The following is a 15,045-nucleotide window of genomic DNA, read 5'->3' as shown; positions in this document are numbered from 1 at the left end:
TGTGTGTGTGTGTGTGTGTGTGTGTGTGTGTGTGTGTGTGTGTGTGGGCCGGTGACAGCTTTCATTTGAGACGCAGCAGAATTCAATTTTCTTCTTCTCTCCAGACGCTTTAATCGTCTCTAAACTCCTGATAATTATCTCGTTATCCTAACTGTAGATGACGTAGTTACAGGTAGCTCCACCTCAAACAGCTACAGCAGTAAAAAAAAAAAAAGTCTATTATTACTATTATCTACTATTAACAATCTGATATTAAAAAAATATACAATAAGTCATATTTCTGCAGTCATTACATTTATGGTTGATACTTCTGTGCTCTAACCAGGACTTTGATTGCAGGACTTTTACTGTTAAATTAAAGGTTCTGGGTACTTCTTCCACCAGTGACATGAGCAGGTGTGAACATACGATCGTATTCTGGAGGCCTGAGGCAGGTCGGACCTCCTCACCATCACTCACTTTTTCTAACCAGTGAGCTTATAAAACGAAGATTTATTTGCAGTTAGCGCTCCAATACGGCAGCATAATGAAGTGTGTCCCTCTCTCAAATCCGTTATGAGTGGGTGGAGAGAATGACGGGGCTGGTGGGGTCATGTAGTTCAGAAACCAGGAGTCCAGGGCTGGCTAGGCGCACCCCATGTGCTCATGACCCTCCTCCGGTCCCAAAAACGACAGAAGAGAATAAAATGGATCATTAAAGTTGTAGTGGAGAGAGACAGTTTCTCCTTTACAAAACCAATTCCTTTGAGCGATGTAACACACACCAACACGGCGAGCACCCCAGGACTTTGACAGCTTCTGTGTGTGTGCCCTTTGATTGATGAGGCCTATTCCAAATGTTTTTTCATCCAAATCAGTGGGAGTTTAAGTGCCTCGTGCATGTTAATACCAAACAAAACATTAGCCGAGCGGTCCCATCGCTGACTCCCTCTCTGCTGATTTCATCAGTCATCTCTCTGTGGCTCCACGGGACTCCAGGACACAGAGGGGTGTGAAGGGAAAAATGAAAGGCAGACACATTAGAGGCTGGTAATTTTACACACATGCTGCTATGAGACTTCCACATGTTTTATGCAAACTGTCATTTTATCTGTTTTCTGTCAGTGACTCTGGATTTGCCCTCAACATTTTGTGTTGCATTTCTTACGACATTTAGTGGCCTGACTGTATGTGGAGGCCAGCTGCTGACAGGATGAAGCCAAAGAGGAGATGATGGTTGATTGTGATAGACCGAGGGTCTGAGGACAGACTGTAAAGCCCACTGAGGCAATGTGGCTGGGATGTTGGGCTATATCAATACAAAATAAAATAATACATAAAAATAAAAACATGTGGTGTTGATCTAATTGGCATGCATTGGGCCGTGTTAGACTCATCAGCTGTCACTCAGAGGGGGAGGGGTGTCTGCCTCCCCCCACTGAGTGGGATCAAGTTGGAATTCACCTCTTCCTTCAAAATCCCAGTCGATACATGACACAGCAACAGCGAGCAACTAACAATTTCTCACAATACAAACCCCAACAAGCTAGCAGCATTTATCGTTTTTTGACAGGGTTCGCTCCCCAGATAGCGATATGTGGGCAGTCCAGTCCTCTTTGCCAGATCCGAGCCATGCATCATGCTCATGTGTCAACCAGAAGTGGCCCAAGTCTGGGTCAGATCCAGCCCATCACCAACAGAAACAAACTGTGGCCCAGACTTGGGTAGACCTGCAGTCACATAGGGTAGGGGTTGGGAATGAGACTCAAAAATCTGCTTTCTTATAGGCTGGACTGTAAAAGAAATTCAAACAAGTCAGAGTGTTTTCCCTCTCATGGAAGAATGATGATGACAGGTGCAGTCAGAAGTTTCTCCAGTGCCACGCAGTGCTGTGAAGATCGGTGTGGCCACGTGAGACTGCAGCCTCATCCAGACCAAACCAGGCCTGAGCCAGCCTCTGCTGCGAGCATGCTGGTGCTGCTCATTCCTGTTGGTCCATTTCCACAGATTGATAATAATAGTCAACAACCAGGATGTGAGGCGCATCATTAAGGTGAGTTTTAAACTGAGCAGTGTAATCCATTAGAGTACACTAAAAAGCAAAAAAGTAACGAGTAACATAACCCATTATTTCTGCAATTCAAGTAATCTGTTTTTCATAAAAGTAATCCATTACTGGTAAAAATAGTAAGAAAGCTTCTTCTTCTTCTTCTTCTTCTTCTTTTTTTTTTTCCTCCACAAAAATGTTCCCAACTGGAACTGAAGAGTTTCTGGCTAACTTTGACCCAAACTTGTGCTTTATGACACTCCTTTGTTCCATTCACCTGAGTGAACACTAAAATCTCACTGATGATGCTCCTGAATGTCAGGTCTTGCAGTTTGTTTAGTTCTCCCCTCACGGAGATAAAGACACTGATCAAGGTCTGGTGTAAAATCTCGTCGTCCTCCACAGAAAGATTTCCAGGGACATGGGATAAGCTACCGGGAGCTGCCATTAACTCCCCACAGCTCTGTGAGCTGCGGCGGAAAAGCTACACATGAAATCCGCCTGAGGAGAGAAGCAGAGGGCTGGAGTGCCACTAATGGCTCGATGTGGCCCCTGACTGTGTTCATTTCAGAGCAACCCAAGCTCATCCTCTCCCTACTGGGCAGCTAATGCAATTACACCCTCACATCTGCAGGGGGCTCCCTCTGTCTCCATCTCCACCTCAGCCCACTGCTTTCTCTGTGACTTTGTGTGTGTTAGGTGGGTATGTGTGTGTGTGTGTGTGTGTGTGTGTGTGTGTGTGTGTGTGTGTGTGTGTGTGTGTGGTGGAGGGAGAGGTAGAAGCTGGGACTGGTAGGTCTCATGCTCACGATTTACGGTTAATCAATCATCGTGCCGCCTTAATGACACCCTGCTGCTTCCCTAATGTCTTCTGGCAGAGGCAGCCCGCCGCTGGCACAGAGCTCATGCAGGCACACATATGGTCGCCTCAAGTGAGTGACAGGACCCCTTTCATGTGTGCTGCCCTGCACGGCGGATGCCATCAGCCACATACAGCCGCCGCTGGCGAGGAATGGAACAGTGGTGAAGGGGGAAAATGAGAAAAGAAAAGAGGAGGAAGAAAGTCATAGAAAGAGTAGAGCAGAATTATTGTGCCTCGCCTGATTGGCTCGTCCTCCTGGTCTCCTAAAAGTAAACTTTAAGGAAAAATACAGCGTGATAAGCGAGGAAAGTGTCACTGTCAGCTCCTGTGAGGAGTGAAATCAGCATCTGAGGAAGGCACACAATACTCTCTGATACGTCATAAGACTGTAAGACTAAGGTACATCTGATAATTAAAATGAATACTGAGGAAAATTAACTCAGACATTTGATGGACAAAACTTAAATCATACTTTTACCACAATGTTCACATATTTTGGTGAAGTCCAGTCCTTCTTAACACTGCTAGCTGTGTAGCTCTGTAGATGGTGGTGTCAAGTGGCCAGTCCGTCACTTTGATCCACACTTAAACATCCAGTATATCCTCACACCTAAACGACTGAACGGGCCAGAAACAGCACGACAACTGTGTGGAAGCGAGGCTGAGTCTCCTGTCCAGGATCCTTGTCGTTCCCCACGGCTGTGATGTCATGATGACGCCTCACACCGCACCACAGAGGTGTCCTGCCTTTAGAGTGTGGCAACGTAAGAAGGGAAGGTGTTGAATGTTTTTGAGGAAGTTAACATGTGCAATCAAATGACCAACCTACCATGCTTCAGTTGCTTCATAACAACTGAGCAAACTCCACCCACGTGTTTGTTATGTGTAATTTATTAATTGGGTCTACACTGAGACCATCGATGCTGTATATAACTCATCATCAAGACCGTTTACAGATACATGTAGGGCGAGTTTGGACCTGTCTAAGCAGGAAAAGTACAGGTGGATTTTATAACATGGCTGCATTCCATTTAGGTGAGCTGGTTTTCAGGGCTCTGGTACTGTGCACGCTCACTCACTGATATGGCTTACTCGGACACTAACTAGAATGGCGCCACCGTTAATGTCATTGGACACACCTGGGCTGTGCGAGTCAAAATGTCTGCTGTGATAAGGGTCTGTTCGCATCCCAAAGATCTGCCGTCATATGATTTGGTAGAACTCATCCATTTGTCATGATCGTCAAGCTCTGGTTGGCCACACCGCAGATCTCTGGTTCTGGTCAAATGAGCTATTGCTGAATGTACAAACACGATCACATCTTATCTCCTAGAAATAGGCTTTAACCCTTTTTTCTGAAGGGCCTGGTGAGCTGTCATTCTGCAGGACAAAGTGTACAGCCATGAGGTGCTTTGAGCAAAATGCAGACTTCACCGTGCTAACATGCTGCTGTTTAGCAGGTGTAATGTAAGCAGTGATCACCAGGTTAGGTTAACATGCCAACATGCTTACATTTGCTAGTTAGCACTGTACATGATGATGTTGATGGAGATGTCATTTGTCACAGTTAAGTTTTGGAAAAATGGAAATTCTGGTGGGATGGTGGTACATGATGAAAAGTCCAGAGACATTAGGATTCATCCTCTGGGAGCATGAATTAAATATATATATTGTATAGTATAGTATAGTAATCCAACCAATAGTGGCTATTTTAGTCTGCACAGGGCCTGCACTGCCAGCCTTAGAGCCCAGGCACGCCATCTATATGTCTCTCCAGTATGTCTACGGCATCAGCATTACAATGCAAGAAACTCACAGATGCAGCTCTGTGTAAAAAGAACTCACACAAAAGAACAGAAACGGTAAATAGTCAACAACAGTAGTACTGAAATCACTGGATGTGGCCTGAGGTCAGTCGCTGCCTCAGAGATGGTTTTGGGAAAGAGGAAAGAGATGAAAGGTTTCACCCATGTAGCTGATAGATGGTGCTTTTCTTCTCAGTCCTCTGAGGATACCACCACCGACCTCAGGAATGCATAGCATGTATCAGGCTGTTCAGATTAAATTATGTCCACGGTGCAGAGCCATACCAAATATAGCCGCGATGTTTCCTGGCTCTCAGGAGACAAACCCTCTGAGAATCTAAAATGACATTTATCCTAATCTGACATGGCATTTGCCCCAAACAAAGCCCGAAGCCGAGTGTCATCACATCAGTCAGAGAGAAGACCATAATAGGCCCTTTGGAGCCAGTTCACAGCGTGCCCTACTGTGGCCCAAACCTGGCACGGTACGGAGCGTCATTTTGCATCCCGGCATCTCATCCACACAGACAATCAACAGCGCTGTTTCTATGGAAAAGAGTTGGGAGTCCATTTGCATGCAGGCGGGTGCAGGGGGAGGCCCATCTGTCCAGTGGAGCGCTTTCTAATTTATGTTAGTTGTTGTTGTCATCGTTGTCAACACACAGCAGCACCTCCTCGTCACTCTCCACACACACACACACACACACACACACACACCCTCTCCTCCTCAGTAGAAGTGACAGCGAAGGAGCTCTGGAACTAAAAAAGCAATCCATCATGTGAGTAAAGCCCCAGTTTGACACCAGACACAGACTGTTGTTAGACTGACAAGAAAAACTGAGCCTGAGGTGATTCATTCAAATACATGCACATGGAAAATATATACATATTCATAAATACCTCCTCCATATGATTTCTTTCATATAAAAAAACCCATATCATTTAAATTGTATCCACTGTATGTATAGTACAGAGAATAAAAGGCTCTACACTTCGGCTTGGAGCAGCTGCGAAAGCCTTTTGCAACAATGTCTGACATGGTTCTTTGAAAAAGGTAACCGCAGAAATCAAAAATACGATTATGACACCTTTTTTCGAGTCTGTCACTGTTTGAACTCTGAAAATAAAAGTTTTTTTTTCCTGACATAGAGCATCAGAGTGAAACACATGATTTCAATAACAGCTTATGTTAAATGCCACGTACATAATTACACACCAAGACTTCATTTGGTGGAAGCTCACTGTACGAGCACATGTTCTCAGACTGACGAAGCACACTCGGGATGAAATGCATTACTTGCTCTTTGGCTTGCAGAGGAATGCATCATAAAGTGGCCATAATCAAAACATCTCTGGATCAATCAGCTGCTGCAGTAGCCGCGAGCACTTCTCGGTTCACCGTCGACAAAATCAGTTTAAACAGGGCTGCTCGAAATATTCTGCTCCTGCCTGTAACCTTGTTACATTTCACTTTATTCATGTCATGTTGCAGCACTGTGTGCTGTTTTTTTTTTTTTTTTTTAGATTTGCTAATTTGATTTAAAAAAAAAAAAAAAAAACATTTAGGGGATTACTCTACGTACGCCTTGTGGGAGTTCAAGTTTGTGAACAGTAGGATCAATGTAAATGTAAATGTGTAATGTGAAAGTGGCCGTTTGTAGTCATGAAACCACAGAGACGTATCAGCTGACTCTCAGCTCCACAGGCCACTTCGGCACCTTTCAGCTCAATATTTTGGTTTCACCACACACAACTTCACTGTTCTGGTTGACTCTCACTGTTCTCATAGCAGTCCTCTTTAGCCATTGTTCTATTAAGACCCACTGTGCACTATCTGCTCTGTACTAAACAGCAATCTGAAATCAGGTCAGTGACTAGTTGGTGAAAGTAATGAGGCATTTCACAGCTAAATAGAGAAGGCGGAGATCAAGCCAAGGCTAAAATGAAAATAAATTCATTCACTTTTGTCCAAAGCACCTGCCATAATCAGTAGTAAAATCAAATCAACCCCATATGCATATTGTACAGGAAATACATGTGCTCATACTTATATTGTACTTATCATTTGGGTAGTGTGACAGAATTATTTTGACTAAATGATCAAATCATAAATACGTTGAGTCTTACTTACTGAATTATTTAGATAAAAGTGAAAATTCCTTCAGTAGATTTATATAATAATAATTATTTGAGATGAATTAAATGTTTATCAAATAGCTGTTATATATTGTGTATGAATTGTGTATATTAAATTATATCACCTTTGTAAATTTTCATGCAAGCCATGATAACATTTTCCTGAAGAAAAAAAAAAAAAAAAAAGATTTACCCTTTGTAGGTGTATTTATATAGTATCAACTATAACTATATGTTTTACAAGCGAGGCCCTTTCTGTCTGAATCCAGTGCACATAATTAGGCACATGTAGCCTTGTTCAGGATTGTCTCGTGTGCGCTGCTCTGGTTAATTTTCAGCCTTGATATCTTTTCCTTTGAAAACCAAAAGCTGTTCAAAATCCGTCAGATGCCATACTCAGATAAAGCTTAAATTTCACTGTAGTGTCACTCGTCAAAGTAAGTCCCCCAGTCTGAGGTCCTGCCTCATTGTGGTGCACAACGCTGGCGACCATTCCTGAAAGCACCTACTGACCCCCAGCTGTGGTGGGAGATTTCCCCCCACAACAAGGGACAATGAGCCTGTTCTACACTCAAAAACAAACTTCGGCAAGCCACACACAGGTGAGACAGAGAGGGGGACATGTATTGATGAATACAATATTAAAATCCAGCTGGACTGTCATAAGGTTCTGGATGCTACCATAAATGGAGGTTCTGTTCATGAAGCCCAGATAGCTCGTAGGTTTATAGAACATTCAAATAAGGTTACAGTTGTAACCTTCAGAAAGGAATGTAGTTTCTCTATGCAGAGCAACCTGAAAACATTGTGTTGTTATTTTTAACAGTTGCCTTTCTAGCAGGAGATAAAGGAGACAGACATGAGGGGAAAGTTTCATCACTACTAAATTAATATAGATTTGAAGGTTTCAGTGACAAGTACACAAAATTTGTATAGTTGCTACTTAATGTTACGGTAATGTGATGCTGCCACCTACTGGAGGTTGTTCATCAGTGTGTCCTAGACTTGGTTCTGGTCCTCTTCATGTTGAATCTATGGTGGTGTTGAAACATGGGATATGTAGTTTGCACATAGAAAGACTCATGAGGTTTGAGAGTGTAAACTCGTCATCAACATTTAAAAGACTGTATTAGATTGAGTGAATAATTGTCCAGTAATCGCAGGGTTGAGAGATACTGACTCCTACTCGCCTCATGGTTCTCAAGTGTCCTGCTTAAAGGGTCACTCCACCAGTTTAACACATTAAAGTGTGTTTACAGGTGTTGGGGAGTACTACTGCATATGTGGAAACAGTAGTATAAAGTCGTTTGTGACTCCAGAGGAAGCTGCACGTAATCCGATAAACTACCTACAGTGATGTCACTCAGTGGCATTGTGGGTAATGTAGTCGCAAGAATTTGAAAAGCTCACAAAAAAGGAATATATTCAGTGTTTGAGCACAACTCCCAGTAAAAACCATGATCACATAGTCATTCAAGTTCTGTGAAAATAAGCATTTTATTTTAACCATGTCAACATAGGCAATGGCTCTACAAAATGGTTTGAAGTCCAGATGAAATGGTACCCCGAGTAGCTTCTGTGTCATGACACATTGAATCTTAGCTCTGTGCTGCTATAAGATTACCTGATGTCACAATATTGTCGGTTGGTTCCAACATTTGTAACCACACATCACTTCATAAAAACTAATGTACTGTATCACAATATTTCCAAATACCGATATACCGATATTGATTAGTAGGTAAGTTCAGAAACCGAAGCAGCCTTTCTACCACTTAAACATGAAACTATACCCAAAACTTAAGACGATACAGTCACACTAACATGTGATATTGCTGTATGAGAACACAAAAAAATTCAATCAGGTTTTGTTTTTCATAGCTTATATTGTTAAACAGGTGCACAATGATGTGATCTGACAAGGCATTTTTCATTTCGACTTTAAAAGTTTCTCACTTTATCATAAAAATGTTTTTAAAAAAAACTTAAGAAAAAAAAAAAAATACTCCACAGCCTATAAAGACACAACTATATTTGTAAAAAGAAAAAAAAATGATAAAAACATGTACATGCAAAATGCCACTAAAATGTCAGACTCAAAAACCCTCAAAATTAAAACTGAGGCTTTGGTTAAGTCAAGATGACATGAGAACGAACCCAGACTATGAGCTGTTGATGTCTCTTCATTAATTTTTTTTTTTTTTTTTTTTTAAATATAAAAAAGAGCACAGAGTTGGAACATAGCAACGTTAACAGTCCTGTTCCCGGTCAACTCAAGATAACATGCATCCTCTTGCTGTTCTCACACATCGATCATCAGACAAAAAACTGTAGGGATCTTCAGGTAATGTCCACCAAACCTCAACCAGAAAAGGAATGTGTAGTTTCCTCGATACTAGGCACACTGGGAAATTCAGTTGTCATTTTAAGTTAAACACAAATTCCCACCAGGCCAACTACTTGTCCATTAATGTCTTCAACCACTAGAACACTCGGTCGAACTCCGTCTGACTGGTGGTGGCTGGGTTTCTGTTCTGGTTGGGCTGTTGCTGTGGCATGTGGCCTCTCCGCCTGGGTGGAGCCAGATATTCAAACATGGACGTGTTGTGGGTGGAGAGCATGTTCTTCAGGTCTGACGGCATGGGGTCGGACCAGAAGAAGTCGTGGTTGAGCGCGTCGTCACTGTCAATGCGCGTTGCCGGGTCCAGGACCAGGAGTTTATCTATCAGGTCCAGGGCGTACGGGTCTTTGACGTAGGCTTTCAGACGATCTTTCACTTTTCTTTTCTGGCCTTTGGGCAGCTCCATTTTCTGATACAGCTCGTACTTTTTATCCACGCCAGGCCACACCTGATGGAAAAACAAAATGTGTCAGGATTTAATCAACAAAGACGACAAGGTATGATTCCAAGTAACGCACCTTCTGTTGTGTTCCCATCGTGATGTAATCTTACCTCAGCAGTGATGGAGCCACAGAGCTGGCTGATGAGAGTGAGCTGGTGCTGCTCAGTGTTGCCTTGCATTATTGGACTTCTGGTCCACATCTCTGCCATTATGCAGCCCCCTCCCCACAGGTCAATGGGGGGGCCGTAGTCTCGCTCACCTACCAATAAAAAGGAAAAAAAAAAAAAAAAAAAAAAAAAAGCTTAATTACCTTTAAATTAATCTGCAGCAGAGTTGGCTGCTCATCCTTCTCACTGAGAGATTTGCTGACAGAAATGTAAATTCTGTTCAAAGGAATATTGATTTTGTCCTGTTTGATTTAGATATTTCAGTACATGAGCATATTTGTGCTTTTGTGCGTTGAGTCCGAGTTAAGATAGTCGTCTCTTACCCAGCAGCAGCTCTGGAGGTCTGTACCAGAGTGTGACCACGCGGTTAGTGTAGCGGTTTCCCTGGCTGTTTTTAGCCAGACTGAAGGCTCGAGCCAAACCAAAGTCGGCCAGCTTCAGGACACCGTCTCTAGTGATGAGCACATTGGCTGCTTTCATATCCCTGTGAAGAATCTGAGCCAAGAGAGGGCAACATTAGACCACAAGCCTTTGTAACAGGGGAAAAAAAGTCAATTTTCTTCATTCATCTACCTTAAAGGTTTCTGCCGTGAAGGTATTTGATTTAGGCTGGCTCAAAAGCTTAGTATTCAATATGAGCACCATGCATTTCTTGCAAAGGATAATGTTTCATCTCAGTACTTGCTTGTACTAAAACACCTATATTCCTCCTGTCTCCTAACTCTGCCAATAAGCTAAAGGACTCAAATGCAAACTGTGAGAGTAAAACAGACCAGTTAGTGTTTTCTACTAAAAGACTGTCTCTATTTGGGAGTTCCAGAGCTAGTGAGCCTGTAACATGACTTCTTTTCTGTGGTAACGTAATCCCAGGCAGATTTCTAAACCAATCCAAGCGTGGGAAAGCAGCAGAGAAAAATGTCCTCCAACAATTCATTCCTCAATGTATAATGACAATAATATAATAATAAAATGAATATTTTGCTTGAAGTTCTGTGGTGGTTAAAAAAAAAAAAAGAAAAGAAAAAGGTTCCTTGCTGCGTAAGGAAGTGCTCCTGAAGGTTGATTTACTGGTGCAGGCAGGCACTGCAACCTACACAAGTGACCTACAATGTACTGAGCATTTATACATTTATGCATGTCCTGGGGTGTGGGGTTTCTGGCGATGTGAATGGATTGCCAGCTAACTTTCCCCTCTAAATACACTGACTCACAGCTTTAGACTCACAGGGTTAGGGAGAGTAAACAGGCAGAGTGTCTGCAGGGCTCCATCAAAAATCAGCTTGAATGACTCTGAGTTAAGGGGCAGCCTGCCCTCCAAACATTCAGCCGTCTGCTCTCCCTTGCCCAAATAGTATGCGGCAGCGCAGGGAGGCTCCATCAGGTTTACAAAGCTTCTAGTCAAGTGGCATCAGAGAGTGTTGACATCCCTAATAACAATAATAACGATGTTGTTTTAAGATCACAGATATAGGCTTTAAATTACAAGAAAACAGGATTTATTCATTTAGGATGCCAGTATGTTGCAGTAGCTGATACAGTATCAATGTGACCAGGGATACATCCTCGCACATTAAAAGTTATTTTAATGAGTAATACTGATTGTGTTATTCTGCACCACCATCAGCAGCAGCATCTGCTCACTGTGTCAATTCAGTGTGAGCTTTCTTGAGTGGTTGTTCGCCTTCATCAGTGCCTCACCTTGTTTCTGTGGATGTAGTACAATCCATTGAGCAACATCTGCATGACCTTCTTGATTTCTGCCAAGGTGAACTTTACATTAGCATTGCTCAGCAGGCCAGCCAGGTCATGCTCACAGAAGTCAAACACCAAGTAGATGCTGCCTTTGTATCTGTTGAATTGAGTAGCTTCAAGAACAATGAAAGGGAAACAAAGAATGAAACCATCAACATCTCTAGAGCAAATGTGTGACCAAGAAAGAACAAAACACACACAAATCAACATTTAGAACAAAGTTATGGATTGGGGACATGCAACACCAACCTTTGGTTCTGCAGATCTCAATCAGATTGACCACATTCTCATGTTTGAGCAGCTGCAGGATCTTGATCTCTCTCAGGGCAGTGATTGGGAACTGAAACAAAACAGCCAAAAGGAAACTATATAAATACCTAGGCTTATGCAACCACAGCAGAGCAAAGACAAGCACCACCATTACCCCTATTCAACCAAAGTGAACAAGTGCTGGTTCTGGGCTGGTGCTAGTTCGGAGACAGTTCCACCTGTGAACTTTCTAAGCGCTGGATTGCTTTTCCATGGGCATGAGAGCCACCATAGAGATACATCATGCAGTCACTGTATACAGCTCCAAATTCCCAGCATTGCTAGGAACAACTATGGTGGACTACACTGACGCTTTACAAGCGTCACTCCTGGCTTTGCAAGCCTACACTGGCATCCAAACATGGTGGTCCTCAGACCACTGTTGTGCCGGTTAGTGAAAATACTTAAAATCTAGTTTATGCTACTGTGAATGAGTCAGAACAAGCAGAACTAGCTCTGGATTCTAGAAAAGGAAAGTCATCAGTAGAATTAGTTTGTCCTTGGTCACAATGCGGTTCATTGTTCTGGACCAGCAAATGTTGGTGCCACTCTGAAGCCAAGTTAACCTGGCTGGGAGCCACTTCTCTGGCTGTCGAAACAAGGAACTGGTTTCAGAGTAGGCATTGGCTCTGAACCAGCACCTGAACCAGGGGGTATATGAGCACAGGTTGCATTAAAAAGCTAGTAATTCAGTCACAAAATGAATATGGCCCTTCTCACCGCAGTAAAAAAGATGATGGAAAAGCAAATCAGCGCAGCTCTACTTGGCTTGGTGTGGCTAAAAGTGTTAGCGTGACAACGGCATAGGATACGCAGCTCCTTTTAAAAAAAGGACAGTTCTGCTTTATTACAACTTGAGTCTTGTTTTCAATGTCCTCCTGTGGGTCGGGGGTGTTAAACCAGACTTAAATCAAACTGTCAATATTAGTGATGATAAACAATACACCAAGAGTGTCTTATTATACTGCTGTAGGCTTTCAACAGATGGGAAAATACACCATCCCCTTTTTTCTTCTTGTCATGTAGCACCAGTTGCACAATTCAGCACACATTGACAAGTGCTCACAGAGCAACACAAGTGTCCCAATCAACATATGAAACATACGATAAACTAATACAGTAGACTCTGAATGGCCCCTTACCCCTTCTTTCTCGTTTTCCATCAAAACTTTCTTCAGTGCGACCTTCTTCCCAGTCTGTCTGTGTTTTGCCTTGAACACCTCCCTGTGAAGAGAATTTAAGAGACACGAGAGATAAATGAACACTTCCACTTAGCTGACCACATGATGGTCAACACTCACAAACAGTGAGTATGGTTGTGAATATGAAATACGTTGGTGAATCGCTCCTAGGTCAACATAGACTATTAAAGCAAATGTCGACATGGATCTTCGATACAAGACAATATCAGGTAAAACTAGATATAGTTCTGACAGCTAACTTACGTTTTAAGGAGTAGGTTCCCCAAATCTCCCAATATGTAACAGGTGTGGTCATGAAACGCCCCGTGCCATCTTGTCTTGTACCGTTAACATGTTGTTTATTACTGTTAGCTGGTACTGCTAATGTTAGCCACGAATAATACACAAATGGAATTCCCAGAAACATTCACACGACACAATGTTACCGTTATACTCACCCAAAGGTCCCTTGTCCTATTTTTGCCATTTTTTCATATTTGGAGAACTCGTCACAGAAGGGAAATTCTACTCCATCGTAGTATTTCGACATTATGGCGGCCTCCCGGTCGGGCCTGAAGAGATATTTCATTTAGTATATGGGCATTTACGTCAAAACACGATCTATATGAAACATGATGGAATTTCTTTAAATTGATGACAATACACAAGTTCAATGAATAAAACTGTAAGCGGCAATTTACTTACTTTTCAGCCCCGCCGGCGTTGCTGGTTTTATCTCGCTGCATCTTCTCACGGTCCATTCGAGTCTGCGACTGCGTCGACGGATGCGCGACCTTATGATGTCACTGCGATGCATTCACGGTACAACTCGGGCTCGGAGACGTCTGACCGTGGGGAGTAGTTTCATATTTCATCGTCATTCTGAAAATACACGACATCCCATTGATGACACAGGATGCAGTAACGCTTAAGATAAATAGATGAATAAAAAATATTTGCATTCTCATTATCCGTCGTATGTTGATAGTTTTCATGAGTTGTCATCTAGACAACAGCTCAGCTGTTACAGTTACAAGTATAGCCCGTGATCTGTATGTTTTTTGTGTGTGTTTGCGACGTTGTAGCTATATAAACGTGGAAGTTGTAGCTGTTGTTGTAATTATCAGAGCAGTATTTAATGGTGGCAATATGGGACAAGTGTACTCTAATGACCTGAGAGCGACACCTAGCGGCCCGGAGGAGTGTATCTTTCATGTTTTTTCCAACCGATTTTCTTTTGACTTTAGATAAAACGACCAACCAAACATCATGATTTTTCTTTTGTTGTTGTTGTTTATCATATTATTACATTATGGCCATGGATTTAACAGACATGTAAGGCAAACATGGCAATACAAGTACATTTGCTTTGCAACTTCCCTTCATAATAACTTGACGGTGTTGTTTGATTTTTTTTTTTTTAATTTTGTCAATGTGAAATAGTACGAGCTGCATTACATTTGGAATATGTTTTATATAATATTTAATATTCAGGCAATGTAAAAATAATACAGTTAGCAGATTAGTTAGCTGCGTTTCACACATATACAGGTGCCCAGCCCATATGTATTTGAACAGAGTTAATATCAAGTACACTGTGACATGAAATTATGAAATTACATTAGCAACTTAAATCAAACTAATTAAGTGCTGGCTGAAAGAAAACCAAAGCTGTAGCAATTTTTAGCTTACTGGACTTTGATGTAGGTTATATGTATGTTAATACAGTGTGGTGTGTGTTGATGTATGTGTGTTATGTTATATATGTATATATGTTTTGTGTTGTGGTTATATGACACTGAACATTGACTGCTGTATGCTTTAATCATGCTTTGCATGTAAAAGCACATTGAGGGACAAGAGTTGAAGATAAGCCTCTGCTGTGAACTCTCCGTGCAGCATATCCGTGACATTGTCTGGATCTATGCATCGTCCCCTTTCAAATAAAACTACATTTGTTGATA

At 42.2% G+C, this 15,045-nt stretch overlaps 1 protein-coding gene across 1 annotated transcript; it reads right to left on the bottom strand.

The window, feature by feature from the left end:
• Nucleotides 1–8,304: 8,304 nt before the first annotated feature.
• On the bottom strand, nt 8,305–13,944 carry cdk9 (cyclin-dependent kinase 9 (CDC2-related kinase)). Its single transcript, XM_037118016.1, has 8 exons — nt 13,787–13,944; nt 13,540–13,653; nt 13,043–13,124; nt 11,841–11,931; nt 11,538–11,704; nt 10,163–10,334; nt 9,783–9,931; nt 8,305–9,678 (listed from the first exon to the last, which is right to left on the bottom strand). The coding sequence occupies exons 1-8, from the start codon at nt 13,840–13,842 to the stop codon at nt 9,313–9,315; spliced, it is 1,197 nt and encodes a 398-aa protein (XP_036973911.1). The 5' UTR covers nt 13,843–13,944; the 3' UTR covers nt 8,305–9,312.
• Nucleotides 13,945–15,045: the final 1,101 nt, after the last annotated feature.

This window comes from Acanthopagrus latus, chromosome 12 (assembly GCF_904848185.1).
Source record: "Acanthopagrus latus isolate v.2019 chromosome 12, fAcaLat1.1, whole genome shotgun sequence".
Lineage (NCBI taxonomy): Eukaryota > Metazoa > Chordata > Actinopteri > Spariformes > Sparidae > Acanthopagrus > Acanthopagrus latus.
Note: the sequence above shows the minus strand (reverse complement) of the source record. Positions and strands in the feature narration are given on the sequence as shown.

Bases quoted from the DNA above. Each gene is read 5' to 3' on its own strand.
- cdk9 (XM_037118016.1), bottom strand. From the start codon at position 13,842: ATGGACCGTGAGAAGATGCAGCGAGATAAAACCAGCAACGCCGGCGGG. The intron at 11,932-13,042 runs GTAAGGGGCCAT...GTTTTGTTTCAG, and splicing joins TGGAAAACGAGAAAGAAGGG to TTCCCAATCACTGCCCTGAG. The intron at 10,335-11,537 runs GTGAGGCACTGA...CTCTTGGCTCAG, and splicing joins ACTACATCCACAGAAACAAG to ATTCTTCACAGGGATATGAA.